The 23,751-nt window shown below is 43.7% G+C and overlaps 2 protein-coding genes across 4 annotated transcripts; one reads left to right on the top strand and one right to left on the bottom strand.

Annotated features, from left to right (window-relative positions):
• Window positions 1–437: 437 nt before the first annotated feature.
• On the bottom strand, window positions 438–8,942 carry CDKL2 (cyclin dependent kinase like 2). 2 transcript variants are annotated; one of them, XM_066548883.1, is made up of 13 exons: window positions 8,678–8,942; window positions 6,571–6,765; window positions 6,128–6,306; window positions 5,891–6,003; window positions 5,597–5,736; window positions 5,233–5,321; window positions 4,591–4,717; window positions 3,694–3,965; window positions 3,430–3,520; window positions 2,526–2,637; window positions 2,309–2,415; window positions 1,912–2,004; window positions 438–1,439 (listed from the first exon to the last, which is right to left on the bottom strand). In XM_066548883.1, exons 1-12 carry the CDS (start codon window positions 8,843–8,845, stop codon window positions 1,945–1,947), a joined length of 1,653 nt encoding a protein of 550 aa, XP_066404980.1. In that variant the 5' UTR covers window positions 8,846–8,942; the 3' UTR covers window positions 438–1,439; window positions 1,912–1,944. The 2 variants fall into 2 exon arrangements, with proteins under 2 accessions (XP_066404980.1, XP_066404981.1); XM_066548884.1 differs by having other exon boundaries at window positions 2,526–2,610.
• A 1,186-nt stretch (window positions 8,943–10,128) lies between these two features.
• Window positions 10,129–23,427, top strand: AP1AR (adaptor related protein complex 1 associated regulatory protein). 2 transcript variants are annotated; one of them, XM_066549339.1, is made up of 10 exons: window positions 10,129–10,315; window positions 13,201–13,249; window positions 13,919–13,945; window positions 14,414–14,439; window positions 14,842–14,938; window positions 15,658–15,756; window positions 17,597–17,661; window positions 18,548–18,621; window positions 19,381–19,509; window positions 21,041–23,427. In XM_066549339.1, the coding sequence occupies exons 1-10, from the start codon at window positions 10,239–10,241 to the stop codon at window positions 21,289–21,291; spliced, it is 894 nt and encodes a 297-aa protein (XP_066405436.1). In that variant the 5' UTR covers window positions 10,129–10,238; the 3' UTR covers window positions 21,292–23,427. The 2 variants fall into 2 exon arrangements, with proteins under 2 accessions (XP_066405436.1, XP_066405437.1); XM_066549340.1 differs by lacking the exon at window positions 15,658–15,756.
• Window positions 23,428–23,751: the final 324 nt, after the last annotated feature.

The following is a 23,751-nucleotide window of genomic DNA, read 5'->3' as shown; positions in this document are numbered from 1 at the left end:
TGATACTTGTATGGATCAAACTTGTATGGATTGATGAGATTCCGGCTGTCTTCTCTTCTCTGGACTGAGCAGGCCCAGTTCCCAGAGTCTCCCCTCCTGAGAGAGATGATCCAGACTCCTCCATCATCTTTGGTCTCTGCTGGACCCTCTCCAGCAGCTCCTTGTCCTTCTTGACCTGTGGAGCCCAGAACTGAACACAGCACTCCAGATGTGGCCTCACTGGGGCCAAGCAGAGGATTAGCTCCCTGGACCTGCTGGCCACACTCTTCCCCATGCAAAACCTTCCCCTTAAACCTTTCTCTCCTCCAAAAACCCAACTTTCCCCCAAAAACCTCCACTCTTTCCTCCCCAAACCTTCTTTTCCCCCCTGCATTTGCCCATGGCTACCTGACTGACTGCTGTGGCCAAGTGGAGCATCCACTATGGGGACAGTCAAGCCCAGAATTAGAAGATCTTTTTATTTACAAATGAAATGTACATATCAAGAGACAGCATAGAGACAAATCCCTAAATACAATGAGCTCAGACCATATTCTCTCATGATCCATGGATGGGAAAGGCTGTATTTTGTGGAAAAATAAGTTCCAAAGTTAATGACACTATGTGGGTTGTGACAGCTATTGGAAAAAAGTTTTGAGCAAGACAGGGACAGCCCAAAACTGACCACAGAGAAACTAAGGCCAAGTAAGCAAAAACTGTTTCCAAACAGTCAAGTTTTACTGTCCCATTCTCCTAGAGAACCTAAAGGAACAATGAGTTACTGAGACATTCCATGTGCCACCTGTATCAAAGCTTAGTATTCCACAGGGATATTCCTTCCTTCACCATCAACACCAGCCAGACAACATAGCCAGGGCAAACACCCCAAAGACAACGGCCCAGATGTGGGGTCAAAAATGTGAAGGGAAAAGGAACCTAAACCAAAGTGACAAGTGCATTAGCGAGGGTTTCAGAGGAACAGCTGCAGATTTGCACATTTAGATATTGTATTTCTTGCACAGGTGTTTTCTTCACTGTCAAGGCAAAGGTGCTTCTCAATCCAGATCAGGCAGCCCACTGAAATATGAGAATTTTGACAGCTGCTTTTGTCAGGATTCACTGAAAAACAAACCCCTCAGGCGGGCAGCAGCTGAACAAAAGAAAGCCCAGCTTCCTTCAGAGTCCTCCAAAGCAGCTCCTGCCCTTGTCACACACCAATGACCACTACTCTTCTCAGACAAGACCTGGCCCTAAGCCAGAAAGTCAACATTCCAGGGGCTGTTTGCATGCAACAAATCCAGCAGAAAAGGCAGTGCAAGCTCCATCCTTGGCCTGGACCCGAGCCACTTCTGTGGCAGTCTGCTGCACCAACAGGAGTAAGGGATTCTCCTCTCCCCTGCAGACACCTGGCAGCTTTAGCCCCTGGAAACTCAGACGGATTGTTCCCACTGTTCAGTCACCTGCATCAAGAGGAGAAAAGGAGAATGACTCTGGACAGACTAACAAAACACAGAGGTGCTCCCTGGTGAAAGGCTTCCTTTATTTTGCTTTGTTACACATCCTTACCTCACTGAAGCTGTGCACTTACACCTCTGTGCTTCACAGATCAGAAAACTCAAGTTGTTTTTTCTCCTCCCCACATGCAGGCAGCCAGCTTCCCCTTTTTTTCCTGTTCTACCAGCTTGCTCAACCCCCCAGTTCTGTGAGCTGCTTCTTTTCCAGCCCCATTGCCCAGCCCCTCAGCTCAGGAAAATTATTTACTGTGCACAGTGAGCTGTGTACTGTAAGAAGTCTGTCATAGCTGCATGTCCTGATCAAGAATGTGAAGTATAAAATAAGTTTCCTATTGCACTTCCCATCTCTAGGTGAGTGTTCATGAAACTATCCATTTGGAAGCCCCCAACAGGCTACACAGCAGAAATGCAAGCCCACCTTTTACAGGCAGGTGTGACCATCTCCCCAGGGCTAGTGCTCGACCCTGGGGAAGTTGGCTTCTGATGCATCCAGCATCAAGGTCCCTGACAGCTGTAAATTGAGAAAGAAAGAGACAGGATCAATTTCCAAGTGTAGCATCAACAGAGAAGACAATCAGAATCAGCCTTCTAAAGACACCTGCAATGCCAACACCTAATTCAAAACAAATCTGTTCTTTGGTCAAATCAGGCTTCAAAAATGCTCCCCCAGTGTAAGACTTAAAACCCTGACGCAAATTCTGCTCCTTTAGGTGTCAAACTGGAATTCTGTGGGCCATGCTGTTGAGAAAGTCACCAAAAACCAAAGCAAACCAAACAAGTACAGAGCAGCACAAACCACTTTATTGCCTTGCTACCTGCTGTGAAGGCAGACTTGAGTTATGAAGGTCGATAGCAGCGAGGGAGGGGATTCGGGACTCTGCAAACATTCTATTTTCCTTCTTCAAAAATCTGGGATGCTGAGCTGCAAAACACAACCAAGGCGAGCCATGTTTAGGGAGTGAGGGCTGACACACTGCTTCTTGACACTTGTTGGGTGCCCAGGTTCTATTTAGAGGAGCTCAAAGTTCCTACCTTCCGCTCCCCTCAGCTCAGGGAGATGATTTAGTTCTGGCAAACGTACATTTGTCTTGAGAAATTCCCATTTCTTCTTACTTGCCTGAAGGATAGGTTTTTCATTAGTAACCTATAGTCAAGGGCATATGGAGCAGTTCATGAAAATTTAGACAAAAATAAAGCTATTTTCAAGCTTAAAAAATGCAGTGGCATAGCAATGCTGTGATGTAGCTGGAATTTGTCCAAGAGTGAGACTAAAGAATTTGATGTGTGTGAAGGAATTCAACCTGCTCTAGTGCTTTTTATACAAAAGCAATGAAAAAGCTAGAGCAAAATAAAAACAATCATCTAAGTGAGGCTGCTTTTGGAGAGATAAAATACAGCCCTTGGAGAATGGCTGGGATTAGTTATCTGGAAAAAGGCAAGTGTTCCTGGCTGGCACAGTAATCATCATGCCCAGGTAGTGAGAGAAGAGGAAAACTTTCCATTTCACTTGTTTTCCTTATCAATTTTTAATGCAGTTATGACATGACTAAGTAAAGCCCTGGCCACATTAAATCCAAACCCTCGGTTCTGCTTCAGTAGCACAGCACACATGGTCTATCGCTCCTGACCAGGCAGGAGGCCATGGATATATTCCAAATCTCACAGATATCCTGTGCTGGACTGCTCCCCTCATTTAAAATTGCTTTCTGACATAAAATATATTTTATCTAAGAACTGTTAGCGAGGGATAATGAACGAAAAATCTGCAAGGAAAAAGGGGTAACAAAACCAGTAGTATTTCTAGTATTCTAGTATTTCTAGTATTTTTAGCAGGGAGTTATGGTGAAAGATGGACCAGATGGAGTTCCTGAGAATACAACACACGATTGAATTAATTTTTGCTTGGCCAAGGAGGACAGACAGACAGACGACTCACCGGTGTCAGGCTGACATTGCAACGCCCCACTGGAGAAGGCTTCCGTGCCTTTAGCAAGGGGTTCAAGTAGTTTTTACTCTTTTCATCAAGTCTGTAATCAGAAATGCCCCACAGCTGGTATGAGCTGGGCTGACACAGCCAATATAAAGCACCAAATGCAAGGTGTCCCAAACCCCGCATCCTGTGCTCCCACATTGTCACCCTGCCCCTCCCAGGACATCCCAGGAATGATGGATAGGAGCTCCCCTAGCTCTGCTCCCTTACCTGTAATTAAGGCTCCCAGGCCCAGACCCCATCCCAAATGTAGGAGAGAAGTTCTGGTTGATGGGAGGGATAAATGTGCCCAGGCTCTTGGCATAGTCCAAGTTGCTGCTGGAATCTTTCAGGTTGGTCTGAGGGCTCAAATTCAATGGGTGGATTGTGTTGTCATAGAGGAAGCTGAGCTTGGAGGATCGATCTGCTTTGTCTGCATCAGCTTTAGAGGGCTTGGTCTTTATCAGCTTCCCATCTTTGCTCCTTGGGCCTATGCTGAAATCCTGTTTGGGAAGATAAACATCATCTTTCCTTACAGTCATGGTTAAAAAAGCAGTTTACAGCAGTGCATGCAGGGAAAAAAAAAACATGTCAGAAGCCTACACATGCATGATTCTGCAAGAATCTAATAGAGACGGAATTGGTTTTGTTAGAAAATCTCAGCTTTCCATCAAACAGGAGAAAACTTGTCAGGGTTCCAGCACTCTCTGTAAATAAGTCACTTGAGACCGGAATCAGAAATGATAGAGGAAAACCAGCTGTATCCTGTGTCTCTTCTGAAGAAATTAAATAAAAACTCATCTCAATGTCACCTCAAAGTCACTCTGAAGCATCCTTGGTATCCAGTTGAAAGGAAAATTTTTAATTTTGATGACAGGGCTTTAAAACAGGTTAACAGCAGCATAAAGCATGACTTATGCTTCCCAACTGATTCCCCTCCAGCTCTGTATTGCCAGGAACTGCACCACTGTGTGGTTCACCTGAAAGGGACTGGCCCAAGAGCCCCCTGCACACTCCCAAGCTATTTCCTAGGAATTTAAACTGCTGCAACTATTTTAAAAACAATTATTTAAAACATGAGAAAAAACCCCAAAACAATACAGGTTTGGAAAACACAGATGGACCAACCTGGACACTGATGATTTTTTTTTCTTCTGAAACATCATCTTTGTCCCTTTTATTGATTTTAGATTTTTTTTTGAACTGATGGTCTCTGGCATCTTTCTGGATTATTTGTTTAAGCTCCTGAGTAAATCTACATTCCATATAAGGAGAAAAGAAAGAAACAAATAATAAAAGGGCTTCTGTTTATCTTATTAGCATCATCAGTTGTTAAGCCCAGGCTCCTATAGACTTTTAAACAGTCAAACAACCTGTGCCTTTTAACTAATGAGAAGACAAATGTAATGTATACATTAAATAAAATCTTCTGCACACATTTTTCACAATACAGCAATAAAGCAATAAAATACAGCAATACAGCAATAAAAAATAAATCTGCACCAGTTTGGGGCAGATCCAGTGAGTGAACACAGTGTAAGACCGTACTATCCAATGTGAGGTGACACTGATTAATTAATGTCACAACAAGGTAAATGTGCCACTGCAATGTGTTCCCTTCCAACTCTATTTTCAGGAAGGTCAAGCTAAAACAAACTGAGGCATTCAGCAGCTGTGAGCTCTGCAAACCCAGCAGTGTGCAGTCTCCAAGCACAACTGCTTCACTTCTTTCTAACCTGAGCCTGCAGTGAGCAGGAAAGGAGCTCTTACCTCTCAGCAAAGCCGTCCTTGTTGAAGAAATCACCCTGCAGGAGTTGGGCGCATGACGGTCTCTTGTCTGGGTCAATCTGCAAGCACTCCTGTCAAACCAGCAGGAGGACAAAAACACAGCAGGAATTAAACAAAGGCTTTGGCATGAGGAAAAGATCCCTGCAGTGACCCCTTTGGCCCTGCAGGGCTGGGTGTCCCCATCACCCTGGCCTGGAGCTCTGGGATCCCCCACCAAGCTGCCAACCCAAGCTGCTCACTGCCTGGGGAGCTGAGAGAAGGGCACTTCAACATCCCTGTGCTCAGCTGTGTGAGGTGGAGGGCAGGGAAACAGAGGAACACTCACAGCAAACACTCAGTTAATTACCTTGGCTAATTCCAGCGCTGCAGCAGGGAGCTTGGGATAGCGTTTCTCCAGGGATTCGAGCTCCTTCACCTCGGGCAACTTCATGCCGGCAAAGAGGGGGTTTTTATAGAATAACTCCTGTTGTCTTGGAATTAAGTTACCTAGAATCAGGCAAAACAGGTAGAAAATACAGGACAGTCAAACATGTGAGAGGCTGAAATGCTAGCTGGGGCTACAGTCTGGCTTGTTATCTTTCCACCCATCAAAACAATCTGAGCCCTTCACTCCTGAGCAAGCCCCAGGGGCTCTTCTTACCCAGGCACTTGGTGATATGGTAGAGCTGGTCAATGTCTGAGTCTCCAGGGAAAAGGGCCTCTCCTGTAAGCATTTCTGTTATCAGGGAGCCAACAGCCCACACGTCCACAGGCCTGGGGAGAAAAACCACCAGCACCCCAGCTCAGCACAGCTCCATGGCTCCAAAGGCTGAGGCAGGGATGGAGCACCCCCTGCACGCTCCCCAGAGCCCTTGCCAGGCTGGCAGGCCAGGCTCACCTGCCATATTTGCTGTCCCCCACCAGCAGCTCTGGGGCTCTGTACCAGCGGGTGGCCACATAGTCCGTGTAAGCTTCCCCAGAAGTGGCCAAGGGCCGGGCAAACCCGAAGTCGCAGAGTTTCACAACTCCTGACTGGGAAACCAGGATGTTCTCTGGCTTAATATCCCGATGGATTATCTGCACAGAGAGAAGGAAGTCAGGCAACCTCCCTGTGTGCACATAGCAAACTGATTGGCTCAGCAAGAAGTGCATCTTTCTCATATCCAAGTAGAAAATTACAGGCAAACACAGAACCACTACTTTCAGACACATTTATTTTATGTATCTCTTTTTCCTTTCTATTTCTCTAAGTTCAAATACATACAAATACAAAAATACACACTTCTATTCTAATATATCTATTGATTGTAGCTGCAGAGCTGATTTCTTGTAGATACTTACATTATGGCTGTGACAAAAGGCAATTGCTCTCATAATCTGAAACAAGTATTTCCGAACCCTCTCGAAGTCCAGTCCATTGGGAGAGTCCTCGAGGTCATTGAGCACCGTGTGATCCACAAACTCAAACACCAGGTACCACCTCTTCTTCCTCTTACACACATCCAACAGGTTCACCAGGTTCTCGTGCCTCAGTTGCTGTCAAAAAACAGGGAATGTTTAGTGAGGGAAAACACTTACTAAAAGCTATAAAGGGAAATTAAAAAAAAAAAAAAAATTTGCAGTTAACTTTTTTCACTGCAGCCCAGCTGCAAATGCAACTTGAATAAAAAGAGGAAGAAAAAGCAGCCGTGTTTTCCAGTTATTTTGTCATGTATACTTTTGTTTATTTTGTGTCCCCAGCAGACAAGACTCCACCTCCCATTTGTTACACATTTATCACACACCAACACAAAAGGCCATGCTACAGAGCAGTTATTTATTAGCTGGAACCTGGCAGGGAAACATCCCCAGAGGCTGCCTGGAGGCAGCAGCATAGCCCAGGGGTGGGACACAGGAAGATGCAAAAGGACTGCAGAGCACAGGGAATGGTAGGGGAAACTCTGCCAGGGCAGAGGCAGTGCCAGCCAGCCTGCACCTGTGCCTGCCCAGATTTCTTAGAAGGTCTGACAAGAGAAGACTTTTTAAAGGGTAACCAATAAGAGAAAAAGCTCTTTTCCCAAGAATGATTTGTTCCCCACACAGGAGACCCAAAGAGGTTTTTGCTGTTTTCAGACACAATTAAATTTCTGCCCAAACTCGAGGAGAAAAAAAAAAAATTAAACCCAAAGATGGACAGGGAACAAGGGAAGGAACTACAAAGAGAATAAACCTCCAGGTATTTATCTCCCCTGTGAGAGGCCACCTTTCCTGAGCTGCATATGCAAACATTCCCCTTGCAAAGGATCCATTCACCCAGGAAAAGCAGTTAATTCCCAGCACACCTGGGTGCTGCTCAGTAACTCAGGAACCCAGAGCAGGAGCAATCCAAGCTCACAGAGATCCACTTCAGAAGGGTTTGAAGGGATAATGCTTGGAGCTGCATGCATTTCTATTAATTCCAATTCTGTAGCTCTTGCAGTAAAGGCAAACACCACTTTTTTCCCCTCTTCAGTGCACAGGAACCGTAAGCTGGCAGATTTAGGAAGAGATGCTTGTGGCAGACAAAAGGACAGGACCCAGGTTTGCCAGTATTCCCACCTCTGGAGCACCCCACATCACAGAAGTAGCCTGGAAATAAGGTTTTCCTTCTTTTTTTTTCACCAAACAGATCATCTAGGTCCCAATGTTCCAAACTCCCACATGGGCCCATGCAGGGGGACAAGCACTGCACATGGGACAAACATTCCTGTGGGGCAAGGGAAGCTCCTCAGGACAACCCATGGCAGTGCCTCACCACCCTGACAAGGAATCATTTTTTCCTGATATGCAGTCAAAAGCTGCTCTCTTTTAGTCTGAATCCATTCCCCCTCGTCCATCCCCACAACAGCAACACTAGGCAAATCCCACACTCCAACAACAAAGGACACAGTGCACACATGGTTCAGGGAATCCCACAGCAGTCCTTCCTGCCAGGAAGGTGCCATGGATAGAAAAAAAATAAAGGAAAACTTTCCTACAAGCGTTTTCCTGTCTCAGGTGACCCCGGCAGCCCCCAGCCCGTTTAGGGTCACACTCCCAGGCTTTGGAAGGTCAGCGTTTCTTCTATTTCCAGCAAATCCACAGCAGGAAAGGCCAGGCATTTGGGACAGGGGGACAGCCACCACCAGGAGGCAACAGAGACCGCACCGTCCCCTGGCAACGCCAGAACATCCCAGGATCCGCCAGGTGCGTCCAGCCCGGCGCTCAGGCCAAGGGAGCAGCGGCTCCGCCAGGCCACAGCACGGAGGGTTCCATTAAATCCAGCACCTGGAAATCCCAGCAGGGCCCAGGCGAGTCTCCCTCGGCCTGGGTTGTGTCGGTGACACTTTGTGAATGCTGTGCGGGGAAGCCGAAGGAGTTTGAACACAAAAAACCCTTTGCAATTTAAGCACGAAATTGCTAGAAAAAAAGGCGGTGCCGCCGGCCTCACCTTGAGCAGTTTGATTTCCCTCAGGGCGATTTTCCTCACCGCCGCGTCGTCCTCGCTCTCAAGGAACTTCTTGACGGCCACGATCTGCCCGCTTTCCCTGTTCCTGCACTTGGTCACCATCCCGTAGCTGCCTTCCCCCACCAGCCCCAGCACCTGGTACTTGTCCATGGCGGTGGCGGCAGGGCGGGAGGGCCCGGGCCCTGAGGCAGGGCCGGGCCGGGACACGGGGACAGCACCGGGATGGCGACACCGCGGCCGCCGCCGGCTCCCACCCAACGCGACCGCGTTACCGCGGCAACGGTCCGCCGTAAAGCGCGGCCGCGCCCCGCCTGTCGCGAAAGGCGGCCGGAAGCTCGCTCGGCTCTTAAAAAGGCTCATAAAATGTTTTGAGGATGAAATGTTATAAAGGTTGCTTTTTTAAAGCCGCTAGGGCTTTAAAAAGCGTACTAAGCAACCTCATCTCTTGTGCGGTGGGCTGAGTGTTAAAAACCTAGCCCGAATCCATGCAATGAGGGCTCCATGTGCAGATGGGAGGCTGTGGATGTTGCTAAAGATCAGTGGTGAATAATTTGGTTTTAGTTCATTTTACAAACTTGTCTGCACGTGCTATTTGCAATGTAACACCGTGCATGAACCTGCTCCCTTTGAGGGGAAGGAAAGCTGAAGCATCCCTGTGGGTTTACTCATATTTTCAGCCAATACATTCTTAATCCAGCATCCCCTTGCTCCTTCTTCCATCCTGTCTGTGACGCATGTAGCAACCCACGGTCTGGCCTTCTGCTAACACTGACTTCTCATGTTCTGGGCAGCAGTGGCAAGGCAGGACATGTGCAGGAAAACAGCTCCAGGAACAAACTGCAGAAACAAAGGCATTCCAGGAGGATATTCCCAAGATTCCCGCCTCAGTTTGGTGGCCTCTATGTCACAGCTAAGGGCACTGTGGAAGGAAAGGTGTTCCATGATGCATAAACTCCATTCAAATACAGGATTCTGTCTGGTCATCATCAACTTCTTTCTCTGAATCCTAACAGCGCCTTCGAGGTGGGAAAAAGTTTGTTTCTCCTGATAAGAGGGCAATAAATTCTTTTTCTCTGAAAGATTTCGGTGTCCTGTGGCTGCTATCTCGCTGCGAGTCCTTTCTTTAAAAAAAGTATCCTACAGAGCATAGTTTCTATTTTAACATTTTATTATAACCTAGAACTATATTTACCACACTACTTAAGAAAATTAATACAGCGTTACTTTCTAACACAACACATATAATATTCATTTTAATATTTGCGAAAAGCTAATCATAAAATACGCATTTTTCACATGTCAGAACGCGGGCGATGACCCCACGGGGCCGTGCCACGGGGGAAGCCGCTCTAGGGGCGGGATTATTCTGGCGGGCAGGGCCGGTGCCGGGCCGATGTCACCGATGATGCCGGAGCCGGGGGCGGTGCCGGCGCTCGGGGCGAGCCCCGCCCGGCCCTGCGCAGCCACGCGGCGGTGCCGGCCCTTTGTTCCCGGGGGTCCGCGGCCGCCGGGAGGCGGCGGGAGCTGCGGCCAGCAGGATGCCATGGGGAACTGCTGGGCGCAGTGGTGCTGCGGGCTGTTCCTGCGGAGGGATGCCGGCCGCATCCAGCGCGGCGGAGGGTGAGCAGCATCAGCGCCGCTGCCCCTTTCCCCTCCCCGGGGCGGGGAGGTGCCGGGCCGGCCGGCTCCGCCTTCCCCGTGGGGCACCGGGGGTGGCGGGGTGGGCAGGGATGCGGGGTCTGGGCTCCTGGGCGTGCCGGGGGGATGGATGGAGGCGCCGGGAACCCGCCGGGCTCGGTGCGGTTTTTGTGCGGTCGGGGCTCATGCGCTTCCAGGGTCAGCGGCTTCTGAGCCCCGGTGTTTTCCGGCAGGAGGTGCCCAGAGAGGTTTTTCAGGTCAGTTGTCAAAAGCCTTGCAGGCGGCCGTGCTTGTGGGAGCAATGGAAAAACACCCGGTTTTCTGCAATGTGATCTCGTCCTCGCCGTGAGTCAGAGGCTGAGCCGCTGCTGGGATAAATCAGGAGCAGAATGGTTCGGATGAACTCATGTCTGTTGCAGACTGGTTCCGAGGAATCCTTATCTCTTGGAAACGTGCGACAACCTGTTTCATTCTGCCACAAGCAGTTCACGGAAAAGCACAGTGCAAACAGGGCTTTTCCCATATCCTGGCCGGCACTGGATCCCTACACATCACTCATTTTCGATGTGTTAGGGTAGAAATCGCTCTCAGCAGATAAGCTGAGCATTTTACATGATGCAAGCATGTGGCCTCTTGCTTCACACCAGCTCTGGCAGGCGAGTCTCACCTTCCAGACGAGCTGCTTCTCAGAGGCAGGGGTGAAAAACCAGGGCAGTGCATGTAGAGGATACCTGCTTGTATTTTTAGTGCTCCACCAGAGGGGATGGGAACACCTCTGATGCCTTGGTAGCTGGCACCGAAGTAGCACTTTGTTGTGCTTTGAGAACGCCAGGCAGTACTTGAAAGCTTCTTCCTGCACAACTTGAAAGCTTCTCCTTTCTGCGTGTTTTGCTGAGTCTCCTTCCACAGGCCAATACCCCTTTTTTCAGTAAATCTAGTGACAATTTTAGTGACAAAAAATTTAGTGCAAATCTCTGCATTTGTTAGTCCAATACCAGGCTGTCCTGGCCAGTGAAACAAATCTTCCTGCCTGCTGCTCTATTGTCTAGTTGTTCAGGTGTTGCACAACCTGCAATGAAAGTCTGAGGCATATAAAACGTACAGAAGACTGCTAGCCTCTGTGCTTCAGATCAGATTTGTTTTCTGGGTGTGGTGGTGATGGTAGTTTACAGAGCAGTGTCACAGTGCTGAGATTATTTTCCTTCCACTGAGCAGGGAATTCTATTAAAACCAAAACTGTAAAATGTGGCATATTATCGAGTTTGCAAGTTAGATTGGTACCACCTTGTCCATGTTTGGCTGTTTCTGGAACACCATAATGTAAAAATGTAGCTTATCAACTTAATGATTACTTTAATCACTCATATCCTCCCCCAACCCCAGCTCCTAATTAAACAACTAAGTATAGAGTTTTTAGTAAGTGTTTCAATATCCTGGAAGATTGTAAGTTGCCTTTGCTTGGAATTGTGCAGCTTTATATATATATATGGATGGAGTATGTGTATATATATATGTATGAAAAGTTAGTCTCTTTAATAGTCCGATCGTGGAAGATAATTTTGACTGTCTCTATAGGTCCTGTGACCTGTCAGCTGAATTGTTTTCTCCAGGAGCTACCCAACCAAAAGACTTAGAAAACTATGGAAAAGCAGGGCTTAAAGGAAAATTATAAAAGGTGTAAACATGTTCATAGGTTGCTGATTCTTCACTTGAAGTTTTGTGCAGGAGTGAAGCTGATGGGTCTTCTGTTTGTGTCCCTAATGACCTCAGGCTTCCATAGTTGCCTTGAAGTGGCCTTTCCTCTCTGGTTTCCCAGCAGTGAATCCTCTGGAAAAGGTTCTTTAGTGGCAGAAAACGTTGTGCAACAAGGAACCAGTGGGTAGAGCAACAAGTTGCCAGGGGAGATGCTCCCTAAAGTGGCTTCCAAAGAAAAATGAGATGGAGATGAAATCCGATACGGTTAAAATAATTCAGGCTTTGGCTGGTGTGTTGCTTTTATTATTGTCACAGTGTTGGTGTTGGTTGCGAGTGCTGAAGGATCTTTTCGTGCAAGTAGAGAAATCCCTGAGGCCCTGGCTTTATTCCTTGTACCAGTCAGCACTTGCAACTGGAAACCCTGGTTTTGGAAACAGTTCGATGAAATGGATGTTGCACTCAAGAGTGTTTATGTTAGAATGTTCTTCTGGATCGTGGCCAAATGTCCTTAGCTGGGTAAAAATGTATTCAGGGAACTTAACACTGTGTCGGGGTTTGTAGAGGACAGGGCTAACTGTCCCCTGTAAAATAATTCAAATAAAATAGGAAGAATTCTGAATAAAAATCAGGGAAGAAACCAATTCCCTGTATAAAATTAGAGAGTGAATTTAATTTTTTATTTTAGTTTAAAAGGATTGCCTTGACCTTATTGGATATTTTTCTCTGAGGCTTAGCCTTCTGGATGTGCCAAGCTGTCAAAATAAAATGTATTGTTTAGCACTGATGAGGTGCAAGATACCAGGAAAGAGTTAAGTGCCATGGTGAGCAAGAGCATTTTCAGAAATTGCCTGGAACAATGTTTTTTTTCCAGGAAAAACAGATTAAAGGGATTGCAGAACGTGCTAATAGTCTGTAAATGTCAAGTCCAGCATCCTGACAAGTGATTTCATCTCACAAGGGTTGTAGTTTTTTCCCCAGTTCTACAGAAGGCATTTACATGCTTTTGCCTCTCCCTGCTGTAGTTAATAAGTCAATGTACTAAATACATGAAGATTTTGTTGTTATTTTATATTTAGCATATTTTAAAATCTATTTTAAATTCTCAGGTTCATTCACCTTCTGCTGTGTATGGAAAAGTCTTCTGCAGTCTAACTGTAAACTTATTTTTCCAGATCCAAGTATTTTAGAACATGTTCAACAGGAGAACACTTCACTATAGAGGTGAGCACTTACATTTTTAGCTATTTAAGAAAAAGTGGGAAAAGCTGAATCCTGGCAATGCCTTTAACACTTTCTGCAGTTTATGAACACTGAAACATTCTGGGATATTCCAGCCCAGATTTGGGTTACCTTATAGTTTGTGGTATTTGTAGTCCACAGAGGTCCTTTCCCAACGTCCAGATTTAAATCCTCTTTGCCAAGGGTAGTGTAAGGTTAACCAGGAATAGTGTAAGGTTAACCAGTGTAAGGTTAACCAGAAACCTGGTTTACTTTCCCTGAGTGTTCTGCAAGTCCTAGGCCAGCCAGATTGCCCCCATTACTGAGGATAACATTAATTATTGTAGGTAATGCTTGGGCTGTCCAGAAAGTTATGTACAGAAGGGGAAATCTGTTGTGCTGCAGAACTTCCTGTTGTGAGAGAGTGAGTTTGTGCAGCTTAGAATGCTTCTTTTTTAATTAGGACTCTTCTCCTGTTAGGAGGAGAAACATTGCTAAGAAGGTCCACCTCTAAAAATAAAATTCCTCTGAAAGTAGGGTTACAGTCCTACTGTTAGAACTGGAGTGGTGTTTTTACAAGACACATAAAATATGCAATCATACTTGCTGTATGAGTCTTTAGTGATTCGTTATATTGAGTTGTAAAAATAATTTATTTATTTTCCTCTGCAGTTTGAGAACCTGGTGGAAAGTGATGAGGTGAGTACCTCATGTGAAACCTGCTTGTACAAGCCTTAAAAATGGTTCCAACATCTGCATCTTCCTCCTGCTTTAAACTGAGTTGTAGACTTAAATCACAGGGTTTTTTTTTTTTTTTTTGCTTTCTGTTTTCCTTGCACTAAGGGTATGAATTTAAGACTTTGGATAAAGATCTTAGAGATTGGTTTTGGGGAGTATGGAAAGTGGCCTTTCCTCTGGGAAATAACCCATTAAGGAAGGGGGCACTATGGACTTTGGGAAGGAAGAAAAGAAAAGAAAAGAAGAGGTGTGAGGAAAAAGAGCATTTGGGGAGACTCAAAGGAGAATTTGCTGCTGGTATAACTCTTGCATAAAACTCAGCAAGTGCCCTCAGTCAGAGAACAGAAATAGACCTGGGTTGCTTTGCTAAGGGAAGTTCTGGAAGTGCTGTCTTTACAAAAAAACAGACTTTTTTATTTATTTTAACAGGGGGAGAGCCCTGGAAGCAGTCACAGGTAAGACTTTGAGCCTGAAGACCTCTCCTTCCCTCTGCTGTCCCACTGGTAACACTAAACAAAACAGAGTAAGGGAGAAACAAGGGACAAAAACGAGTAGGAAAAAAAAAGTGAGGTTAGGACTGCAGTGACAGTAATGCTTCTGTTCCAGTAGTTCTGTTAGCAGAGATGAAAATATGCTTTCTGTAAAGATATAAATTATAAATAATATATATTGTGAGAGCAAGGAGAGACAGCAGTGTCCTAAACAAGCTGGAGCTTTCAGGAGGAGCAGGCCACAAGCAGAGCCTGTTGGATGTACATTAAAGGACTGGTCAGGATAGACCACACAGATTTGTCAAAGCGCAAAGAAAGGGTTGTCATGCATGAATAATGGATGGAGCTTTTTTTGTGTTTCCTCAGGCCTCTGACTGAGGAAGAAATTGCAGACCTGAAAGAGAGACACTACAACTCCATTGCTGAGAAGCAGAGGGTTGTTGACCTGAAGCTTCAGTCAGAGGTAAGTAGTCACAGTGAGAGTACAAATGGTTTTTCCTCCAAAAATGTTAGGATCCGCCATGGACACCGGGAGATTCCGCTCACACGGAGCAATTGGGTTTTGTTCAGCAGTTGGTATTTTTTAGCCTACAAGATGCACAAATTCCTTCTTTTTAACAGCCTCTTAGCTGAAAAAAGTGGAATTAATAGGCTGGGTTCCTGACCAGGATCTCTTAAATTGGACCCTTTTTTCAGTGCAAGACCAAATGGGGAATATTCTTGCTTCAACTTTTCCTGTGTTGAATTTTCTCCACGACTTTCTTAAGGGAAAAAAAACCCACATAATTTGTTATTCTGTTTTAGTGGTGCAGCAGTTAATGGAATATGATGTGGAATACAATGTAGAACTTGGATGAACTTTGATCTAAAGTGCCAATGAACTATGGAACTGAAAATCTTTAAATCTTTCACTGTGCAGTCCATAATAAAATAGAAAAAAAGCATTGCAGCATATTATTAGTTCATAATAAATGTTTTCTCAGTAGTTACCTAAATTTCTTGGGCTGTTTGCTTGCGGGGAGGGAAGCTGTTAAACCCAGTTAATGCTTTAGCTGCAGTCAATTTTGTTTTATTTTGCTTTTCTAGCTGCTTTTCTTTTGTTTTCTTGCACTCATGGCTTTAATAATAGGAAGATAGATAGGTTCTGCTTTTGTTAACCATTACTGTTTTGTTCATACACAGTTAGCCTTACAAGAGGAGAAGTTAAGACTAGAAGAGGAGGCTTTATATGCTGCACAACGTCAAGCAGCCAGGGCAGCAAAGCAGAAAAAGCTCTTGGAGGTGAGGGGAAAAAGACCCCAATATTTATGAGAGCCTCTGTCCTGTTCCTATGTATGCAAACTTCCCTGATACCCTTTCCACCTCAGGAAACCTGACAAGGAGGTGGCTTTGGCTTGCAAAGTAGAGAAAGAAGTACAAGATTTGGAAGTGCAGCTGGTTGGAGCAGCTGAAAATCACCATAATTGTTTGAAACAGCTTCTGTCACCGAGTAGAGATTTTGAATGAGTTATAATTTTAATCTATAATTAGCTTCACAGTCTTTTTATATAATATGTAGAAGTTACTGATCTTAAATGTAAAAATATTCTTTGGTGGCTTTTGGGTAAAAAAAATCCTTGACATTGAGCACATGTTTAATTTAGACATCATTTAGATTTGTAAAATGTACTTTTTATATTTGTGCACTGTATTGCTCCTTATCTTTGTGTTCTCTATTGACCCTGCTCTGGAGTACTCATCTAATTTCTATGTCACCAAGTATAGCTCTCCTTTCACATTTCTTTCTCTCCCCTTGCCATTTGGTGTGGGAGGGTTAATTCTTTCTGACCTTTTTGCCTGCTTTTTTTTCATTACCACTTATGATCTACAGAAAGCCAACAAAAGTAGATTTTTTTAAATGGTGTTAACTGGTTTTTATAGAAGTTCTGTGCAAGAAATGCTGTATTTCTTGTCTTTCAGTATTTTTAATATGCATTTCTTTTAGTCAGGACCTAAGACAGAATGGGTTGTAGAGATTTTAATTTCCTCTTGGTGTAAAATTAGTACCACTTATCTCCTGCTCAAACAGCCGCCTCAAAACCCATAAGGATTATAAGGATTTTAAGGAAGAGTTTTTGTCCAGATATGCATCAAGCACTTAGCCCTTCTGGATAAACTGGAAGCTATTTTGGAATGCATCACTCATCTCCCTGCTGGTTGTGGGCACAAATGGGAAAGTCGCTTTTTTCTTGGAAGTGTGGCTTCTCTCAAAGCTCATTTGGCTTGCTGATGTTGCCCTGCTAAATGTCAGGGTCTGTAACAGCAGGGAATTTTAATGTGTGTGTGTCCAGGAACTGGCAGTGCTGGATAGTGGGATGTGACCTGGCAAAACAGGGAGATAAATCTAAATTGGGCATTATGTGGGTATAGGAATCCTGAAAGAAAATGGTTGTGTGTGTGTCAGTAATTGATTTTGACAGATTTGTTGACTGTGTTGTGCCAAATTTCTGTCTGTTTCTCTCTCTGTTCTTGAATCTTTTCACCTCTAACCATCACAAAGTGATATTTCTGCTTCTACTTTTTTTCTCTACACTCCCCATTTGCACATTTCCACCTGCAGTTATTATCATTTAAACATCCAGGATGCAAAGTGTGCTAGAAAACAACCCCACCATCATCATCCTGGGACTGAAAAACACAAGATCCAGTGCAGTTACCTCCCCACACCTAAAGCAAAGAGCAGCTCTCAGATGAAGTTGACATTAGCAGAGTTATTAATACTTTTGGCCCTGCAAGGCAGCAAAGCTGTTATTAATATAGATGAAGCACTTAGTGCTGATGGAGACAGCCAGAGGAGATGGCAGCACTACTTTGCACAGGGATGAAAGGATTTGTAGGAAATATTTATCTTTTAAATGGCAGGGTGGCTCTTCCTGGGCATGGAGCAAAAGAAATCCAACATCACCCAGGTGTTAGTTGTGCACAGAAAACACTTAAGGAAGACAGCAGACAAGACAGGTGCAGTCCTGACCGAGGTTTCTAAAAACTGATGGGTTTTTTGGGAGGTGCATAAAATAGGATAAAGGGTTGAGAGCTCTGTTTTGAATGTTCAGCTTTTTCAACGATTTGCTTCTCTTAATAGCAACGTAGGCAGCACAGGATAACACAGCAGAGAGCACATACTGTTAACAATGGAGAGTTCCAGAGGTAAGAGAACAAACTTTATTCCTGATAACTCACAGTCCTCACTGTCTGTAGCCCTGTTCCTCATCTGGAAAGCTAGAGGGTATTTTGGGTTGTTGCTGGAGTTATTAGACTGCTGCATACAGTGCTACTCTCAGCTGCTAACAGATATTTACATCCATTTTGTGGTTTATTTTAGAAAGGTGTTTATATGTAAAATTTCAGCTAACATAAAGTATTTTTATTGTTCAGGACCCTGTTTTAAAAACCCAATAGAAACACACTATTTAAATGGTTTATAGAGTCTGCCCGTTCCTTCATTAATATTCTTAATTTTATTTATTAAGTCTTTTATGTATTTATTTATTTTAAGTCTCTTTATTCCCACCTCCTGTGTTCAGTGGTGGTGGTGGGAAAAACAAGCTTTAAAAAAAGTGGAGAAATTTACAGTGGAGTGGTGTTTGATTGTAGGAAAAGTTCATGCACAGAAGACAAGGGGGGCAGGAGGAATTTTGCTATGGAAGCACAGTTAGAATAGGAGCTGAGAAAACTGAGTAGGAACTGGCCAGATTTTAAAAACAAAGGACTGCAGGAGCAGGGTTTGAATTCATCAGTTAAAAAAATGAACTGAAAATTAAGGAGATTTTATCTAAAGTGATGAAGAGAGGGGAAGAGTTGTTTTGAGTTAATTAATTAATTTTTAACTGAAAATACTAATAAAACTTGAGCAGAAGCACAGGCTGGGAGAGGATGCGATGAACAGGAACAGAAAGGCATTTTGCAGATGATTTTATAAATCATTTAGTTCAGTGTTTACGTACTTTGTAGCAGAGCTGGGGGCATGTGGATTAACATATTTTTGATGGCAGCCCTGGAGGTTTCTAAAGCTGTAAAAATTGTGTTCTTGCAGCTGTGTGGCAGAGGAGGACCTCGATCCTTTCCTGAGGAATACAAAATTCCAGTATGAAGCTTTCCGAAGCAGCAGTAAGTCTGCCTTTCCTTAGGCACATGTCTAAATGTTGAGGGACCCTGAGGGGCACAGAGTACTGCTTCTTTTTCTAAATAAACACAGATTATTTCTATTTTATGTTTACACACACAAATACAAAATGTGCATACATGTATCTGTAATTGAAACATCTGATAATTTTTTTATCTGATAAATAAAAGATAGTGGTGAACATTTCTTGTAAAACCAGTTGAAGATGCAGATGTGTGTTTATAGCTTTTTTTTAATCATCCCTTGGCAATGTAATTAGAATCATATTAATGTTTAATTTTTTTCCTAATGACGTGCAAGAGGTGAATTTGGCTGCCTGTACTAAAAAATTCTATCAACAGTTTGGAGGACAACAATTTGATGAGCTTTTAGCTGTTAGTTTTGGTGACAGTACATGACAACCACTAAGGTGGAGGACTGATGGCTGTGTGAGTAGTTTAGTTTTTTGGGGAGGAGAGGCTTGATTTGTTGTTTTTGTTTTTTTTTTTTACAAGTCTTCATACAAGCTCAGCTTACAGTTCCTTTCTAGTTGTAATTAGATGATATCTCAGTGATACTGACTATTAATAAGCTACTGATTACTCTTTGAACTGACGAAGTACCTTTTCCAGCATGCCTGAGGTTTAAATGGCCACAAAGCACGATGAAAGCTTAATTTAAAATTTTACTTTTGCATGTTTAACCTGAAATTCAAGTACATTTACAAATTAAAAATACATTATGGGTTGTTTTTTTTTAAATAGGGCTTTCATCTGATGCCACAGTGCTGACACCCAACACAGAGAGCAGTTGTGACTTGATGACCAAAACCAAATCAGTGAGTGGGAATGATGACAGCACCTCCTTGGATTTAGAGTGGGAAGATGAAGAAGGTATTTATCCTGAATTTCAGCTTCATCCTGATATTTTAAGCTGTGCTCATTGTAAATTTGTCATTTTCAAAAAGGAAGGTGATTTTAAACTTGTTTCTGATGGAGTTTCTGACAAGTTTGTAATGGTTAAACTGTAAATTATTTTTACTGAGACAAGTTCTTTATTTTTGATAAAGTGGAGATAACCCTACTAAATGAATTCATTTATTAGGATTCTCCAGTAGATAAATGAATTAATTTCCCTGCATTTTGTGGAACTGACTTGTAAACTCCTGACAAAAGTAATGGTGAAGAAATGCTGCCCTCTCGTGAGCCAGGAGCAGAAGGAAGAGCTTGTTCTTCCTGTTTTTTTTCTTCCTGGAGGTTGGTCAGGAGTCTGACTTCAGTATTTTGGGAAAAACCCTTATTACTGGCCCTGTAACACTCACTGGGAACTTGGATCTGCATTCCAAGGAGTACCCCAGCAATGATACAGCAGTAACATTGCTGCTGTTACAGGTGTTTTCTGCATACAATATTCTTCTTTTGTTTACTAAACCTGCAAAAACTCTTGGTTGAAAGTTTATCCAAAATGTTGAGACCTTGGCTATCAAAAGGCTCACCAAAAATAAGCCAAATATAAGGGTTTGCTTATAGGTGATTAACATCTGTAATTACTGACAAAACCAGTGAAATCTTAGATGTCTTTGAGCAGTGTCCAGAACCTTATTTTGTGTGGAATTAAACAAACTGAAGACCTTTTCTAGACCATTGAGTCTGTCTTTTCCTAGACCACCAGTATCTATCCATATTCTACCTTCGTTTCTCCTGGCAGAAACATAAAAGTTAGGTGAAACTCACATGTTTCCCGTTTGTGTGTGTTAAATGGTGTTGGGAAGGATGAAAGTTTGACAAGAAAGTCTCACAGATACGTGTGCTCGGCAGAAAGATTTTTAAATGTTGAGTCTGATGAAGGAATAGAAATGAAAGCAAGTTTTGATATAGAAGAAAAGAATTGCTGAGCCAGTCTTACTGGCTAACCAAGAAGGCAAAGGGTGTGTTAGTTGGAAGGGGTTTTTATGGCTTAGAGAAAAGGATAAACCCATCTCAAACAAGATGTTTTTACCAAGCAGAAAGATAGCACAGGCAAACAAGTCAGTAAATGTTGCAAGTAGAAAAAAAGTCTCAGAATTTTCTACTGCAAGAAAACTGAAAAACAACTTCTAGCTTAAACTGTAATGTACTAACTTTTAGTGATTGCAGAATAGTAACATGAATATGGTAATTATAGTAGTTACGATAGGCTATAGATAATAGTTAAAGTATCGATTGGTTCTACTGCATTAAGATGCTCAGCAAAGAAAAGTATATAATGCACTATAACCAAAACCAAAGGGTCTCCAGGCCTGCCTGCAGCTGGAGCTGACAGCTGTAGGCACAGCTTTGTCACCCACAACCCTGGACTGCTGTAACCTCTTAGACAGAATAAACTGCATTTTAGAGAGCCGCCTGGAGTCCCGCATCTCTCATTTAAGCTCTTCCAAAATGGCAGGCATGAACAGGATGATCCCGGTGCGGGAGCGCTCCAGGACAGAGGAAGACATCCTGCGGGCGGCGCTGAAGTTCAACAGCAGGAAGCCGGGGAGCCACCCGGCCTCGGCCTCCGACGATTCCAACGGGCTGGAGTGGGAGAACGACTTCGTCAGCGCCGCCGCCGCCCTGGACGACAACGGCAACTCCGAGTACGCCGGCTTCGTCAACCCCGTGCTGGAACTGTCGGAGTGCGAGCGCCAGGACAGATAGTGGCATCCCTGCCTGTCCCCAAATGCTGCAAAGGGAATGGAACCCACGAGGCCACTCTGCTCTTTGTAACCTGCTCCCCTTTTTCTGACGGGCGAGCGACAGTCTGAATTCAGAACTAAGTGCAATTTTATCATCTACCTTCTCCACTTTTGTGAAAACTGCTGTGTATATTTCTGGGTATCTGGATTTAATAGAAAATTATCTGCACTAAATTGGAGCTTCGAAGCTTTGACTTGTCTATATTTTAACTTGCCTTTTTTTTTTCCTGGATGATGTTTCTATTGATTTTGTTTTAAAATTCATCGTTGGCCTAATATTTATCTCAGAAACAGTCCTCTATAATTTAATACAGTCCTCTTTAATTTAATACTTGAAGATAGAGAAATAATTTTTAAATATTTCTATTTCTGTGCTTTTTGACTTGCTCTTCAGCTATTTAGAGCTGCAAAACAAATTTGACACATGGCAAATTTGCAGATTTTCCCCTGTCTAGCTTGAAGCCTTCCTAGTCTTCTGTTGTCCTTTTTCCATTTATTTTATTTATTTAATTGCTTTATGCCAAGCACGGTTAACCTCAATGAACACAGTAAAACTCATCAGGTTAGGTAAGGTACTTACTGCCTTGTATAATAATATGCCAGACTTAGTAAGCGTGTGCTAGATAGAAAAGCAAAAATAAAATATAAATTCTCTGTATGTGTCAATAAAATGGGAATTTTAACCAGTGGAGAACTGGGAGGACCAAAGTCTTGTTTTCCCAACCCCCCTGAACAGACCAACCTCTGTTGCTACATGGTCCTTAAAATTCTTCAGTTGTGGAAAATTTATAATTCCACTGGACCAGAACAATTATGGAAAAGCAACATCCAGTGAGCAAACAGGGAGGGATGATGGCTCTGCTGCTGGCAGGGTGGGAAGAACAAGAACCTAAAGACTGAATTTTTACACCTGCATTTTGAAAAGAAAAAAGAAAAATTCATGTTTTAACAATGTGTTAAAGTGCTCTGCCTTTCCTGTGCCTCTCAAGTGGATGGTTAATCCTGCCAATAGGGGCTGAAATCCAAGGAGGTGTTCAGTGACTGCACCACTGCTGTCCTGTGCTGTGTGGTCTCCCCCAGTATTCCATGTCAATCTTACTTTTTAACAAAGAGAGCCTACAAAGTAGTTGCAGCTCTCAAGCTTTCCCCAAAGTTTCAAAGTAAAGCCAGTCTACTCTGCCATTATTTTGTGCAGCTGTCTCGTTTTTCCAGGGGGGAAAGGGTGACAGGGTTTAACTTTGTTTTGGAGTAAAAAGAACACGTTGTGGTAAGTAACGAACCTGCTCTGTCAATAATCAGAACTGAATTTGTTGGTGAAAGCTGCGTGAAAAATGTGGTTTAGCTCATCTGAAGCTATCTGGAATATTTGGGTCGTTACAGTGTGGATAAGGAACAGAAATCCTGCACACTGGGGTTAAATGTGTACAAGTAACCTGAGAGAACAGATAAGTCCTGTTGGTAACATTCCATCTCTTCATTTCAGTTAAATCCTGTTGGTAACATTCCATCTCTTCATTTCAGTTGTAGCTATGTCACTGGAAATATTTTACTGCCATTATTTACATTTGCAATACTTGTAATGAGCTTTAAAGACCTGTACACATCAAATGTATATTTTGGGTTTGGCTTAGGCTACTGCTGTGTGACTTCTCTTGGATATTTCTTTATATAGTATATTCCTATGGGAAGGAAGGCAACTTCCTCAACGTGTAAATAACATGTTTTTTACCTGCTGAAACTGTCACCTCCCCTGCACTGGTCACTGCTCCTCCTGGCCAGGAAACATGAGGTGACCTCATCCTGACCATGCCTTGAGGAATTAGCTGACAGTCCTGCCCTTGGGATGAACAAGCACTGAGGAAAAAGGAGGCTGACTCCAGCTTTTTCTGTGATGGGCATGTTCTGTAGCCATGGTTGATGATAACATTTGCAGAGCTCAGTGCACCACGATGGGTGACTTTTGAAGTGATGCTCCATCTCTGTGGGTATTTGAGAAATGGAGGGATTCTATAAACAGCTCATGTGAAGCAGTTCCAGGGTACTGTAAAATGCCTATCTGTACAAATTCAAGAGTCATTAAAATTTTCAGTAAGTCTTACATTTGGCAGTGTGGTATCTGTTGCTGGATTTGTGGCAGCCATGTCAGAGCCCTGCTGAATCCCACAGTGTCCCTTCTGGGGACCTGTTGCAGAAGACCTGGGGAATTTGGAGTATGGAGCCCTTCTCCTGTTGGAAATGAGCAGCTGTACCCACACCCTTTAAAGGCAAAATAACCTTTTGCTGGTCAGATCAATGTAGTGATAGGAGACAATCCATTTTTTAATATGCATTTTACACGGTTGATTCTTTCCTCCAGTAAATACAGCTGAGCAAGTGATTGGACTGAGCAAGTGATTTGGAAACCACAGACGGCTTCCAAGAG

This window comes from Molothrus aeneus, chromosome 4 (genome assembly GCF_037042795.1).
Source record: "Molothrus aeneus isolate 106 chromosome 4, BPBGC_Maene_1.0, whole genome shotgun sequence".
NCBI lineage: Eukaryota > Metazoa > Chordata > Aves > Passeriformes > Icteridae > Molothrus > Molothrus aeneus.
Note: the sequence above shows the minus strand (reverse complement) of the source record. Positions and strands in the feature narration are given on the sequence as shown.